Here is a 3,079-nt window from a genome sequence, read left to right as displayed (position 1 = left end):
TGACTACGATTTAAAGATTTGAAGGACTCAATTGACTAAAATTAACAATGGGGGACCACATTGCAAATCGGGTAACAATTAGGGGACCAAAAGTGCGATTTTCCCTATATATATATATATATATATATATATATATATATATATATATATATATATATATATATATATATATATATATATATATATATGGACGCACTCAGGTGCGAATAAGTGCCCAGGAAGGAAATGCGAACGAATCAGCGCGCGACACGTGTCCAGATCTAATAAATTAAAAAAAACGCGGTGGCATTTTCGTAAATAATTGAACATCTAGGTGCAAGTAAAATCACTTACAAGTGCACCTATTTTCACCTATAAGTGCATGTAATTTTGCCTTGTTAGCATTCACTTTCCGCAAACATTCATGCACCTGGGTGTGCTTATAACTATATGTGCAACTATTTATAACTATAGGTGCAAATACTTATAACTATAGGTGCACTTACTTTCACCTATAAGTGCATGTAATTTTGCATAGTTAACATTCATTGGTCTGAGTTCAGCGGGTAGTAATACACCTGAAAACCACTCGCAAACATTCATACACCTAGGTGCAACTACTTATAACTATATGTGCAACTACTTAGAACTATAGGTGCAACTACTTAGAACTATAGGTGCAACTAAGTATTGATGCTCAGTGTAAATTTTTACTTGCACCTATAATACATTTTACATGCACTTGTAATACATTTTACTTGCACTTCGATGTTCAATTATTTACGAAAATGCCACCGCGTTTTTAAAAAAAATCAGTGTTTCTCATCCATTAGATCTGGACACGTGGACGAAGAGAATCCATTCCTATTTTGCGCCTGGGCGAAGCGTTCGCACCTGAGTGCGATTCTATATATATATATATATATATATATATATATATATATATATATAACATTGCTTCTTTCCTTATGAGGTAGTACAATCCCTAAGTATGAAATATTATACTCTTTACTATAGAGGGATTGAATTGTTTATGTAAAAAAAAAAAAAGATTTACCGCCTAATTAACAATGAATCGCGATATCATGATTACCTTTCTTATCTAATGAATGGAGAGTCTGCTTTCATATTTAGAATCGTTTGTTCTACACCCACCCCTCATCAAGTACATGCTTCAATAGGAATCACACATAGCTAGATTAGAAATATATGAAAAAATGTGTGCCTTGGCCCAATAAATAAATTAAAGTACATTATATTACATAGTTCAAGCATTTGTGACTTACCCATTTAGTGATTTTGGTAATGGACGTTCCCAAACTAGATTGGGTCGGGTGAATTTAAGAAAAATATCAATTACCATTACCATAAAAGAAAAATCTTTTTTTTTTTTGAAAAAAAAAATTAAAAAAAAAATTAGACAAGCTAGGTACTAGCTAGATTTAACAACCACTAGAGTAGTCTATCATCAATGAGAGACATACATACAAGACTAGCCTAGCTAAGGTTTTTTGCAACACTAGTTTAGGGTTCATCAATTATATATTAATCTTAATTTGGTACCTAAATTACCTAGACATAACAATACTATTCCAATCATCTGCAAATTGAAGAGCAATTAATCACCTTGGACCCATAATTTTCATTTTAATCCCCGAAAAAAAAGTACAAACTCTTTCAACACCTACCACATCATAAATTTTATATATCAATGTAAACTTCACATTACGTATCGAATACATTCTATCTTAGTAGAAAACTATAACATATATAAATGAAACTCACAAATTTCTTTCAATATAGTGGACCAACAATATTCTAGTGATTCATAGGACAATTCATTCATAGAGTGAGAACCAGTTGATTCTTGGAGTTATCTGATGAATCTTCAGAATGAACCATAATCTGGACACAGTTGATATATAGAGTGGTGATGTTAGATACAGACACACATATATGCATATATAAAGTAAATATATATAGGAATTGAAATATATATATATATATATATATATACTGAAGATCAGAGATGAGAAGAAGCTAATTAATAAGGGTTTTATTGGAAATTAAAGCAGGAATGAGAACTTTACCATTTTCTCCTTGCAAATATTCAAGAAGCCGATTGCATCTGAAAGCTAGGGGTAGCAGTAGGTTCTTCATCATTAGCCTTGAGAACATTATTAGTATTATTAATAAATTTTTTTGTGTTTATTATCTTATTCTTCTTCTTCTTCTTGTATGGGATTCCTCTTGCCTTAGCCTGAGAATCTCTGACATCCCTGAGATAAACGCGAATGGAGGCGATGGCGAAGGGGTTGGTCTCCGGCAAGCCGCCGTTCTCCTCGTAGGCGGCACGGAGGCGGCCGATAAGGGCATCGAGGCTTCCCCAGGCTTGGCGGAGAGGGCAGGTGCAGGGGCCGGCGGGGTCGGGTTGGCCGAAGAACAAGCAAGCGTGGGAATGGACCTTAGTCTTCCCGAACTGGTCGAGGTATTTAAGGAAATTCAGGACGTGGGAGTAGTGGCACTGCGACAGCGCCACCGCAGGCCGTTGATTCTTCAGGTACTGCCCGAACGTGTTCCAGTCGCGCCGCTTCTGCGACTCGTACCGGCTCAGCTGATGATGATGAACGCCGCCGCCGGCCACTTGCTGCAGCGGCTGAGGAGGAGGAGGAGTTGCCATCGTGGCGGCTAATCTCGACGACGACCCTTCGCCGTACTCTCTTCTCTCATCCGTACTGCTGGACGTCATCATGGGTGGAATTAAGAAGAGGCGAAGAGCTAGCTAGCTAGCTGCAGAGAAGAGAGAGTTTTAATGGAGATTTTAATATGATGAATAATGGAGGAGCTGAGGTGAAAGAAGACATGAAATGGGTCCAAAGGAATTCAAAGTGCTTTTAGGTCATATCTTTAATTTTTTTTTTCCTTTTCTTTTTTTCTTTTTCTTCACTGCATTACTCCGTATTATTTTTTTACTCCTTTAATTGTGTACTATTAGTATTAAGTGTATTTTATTTTTATTTTTATAGTGACATGGGAAATACGCAGAAACTATCTAAGAGTGTGTACAGGATTAAATATCGTCTTTTGATCTTAGCAAGTA

General features: G+C 36.2%; 1 protein-coding gene across 1 annotated transcript; it reads right to left on the bottom strand.

The window, feature by feature from the left end:
- Positions 1 to 1,771: 1,771 nt before the first annotated feature.
- On the bottom strand, positions 1,772 to 2,838 carry LOC109187780 (protein LIGHT-DEPENDENT SHORT HYPOCOTYLS 10-like). The gene is made up of 3 exons (XM_019338103.1): positions 2,070 to 2,838; positions 1,837 to 1,894; positions 1,772 to 1,792 (listed from the first exon to the last, which is right to left on the bottom strand). The coding sequence occupies exon 1, from the start codon at positions 2,729 to 2,731 to the stop codon at positions 2,090 to 2,092; it is 642 nt and encodes a 213-aa protein (XP_019193648.1). The 5' UTR covers positions 2,732 to 2,838; the 3' UTR covers positions 1,772 to 1,792; positions 1,837 to 1,894; positions 2,070 to 2,089.
- Between the last annotated feature and the right edge of the window lie 241 nt (positions 2,839 to 3,079).

This window comes from Ipomoea nil, unplaced genomic scaffold, assembly GCF_001879475.1.
Source record: "Ipomoea nil cultivar Tokyo-kokei standard unplaced genomic scaffold, Asagao_1.1 scaffold0191, whole genome shotgun sequence".
Lineage (NCBI taxonomy): Eukaryota > Viridiplantae > Streptophyta > Magnoliopsida > Solanales > Convolvulaceae > Ipomoea > Ipomoea nil.
The sequence above is the reverse complement of the archived record's forward strand: the minus strand, read 5'-3'. Positions and strand labels throughout refer to the sequence as shown.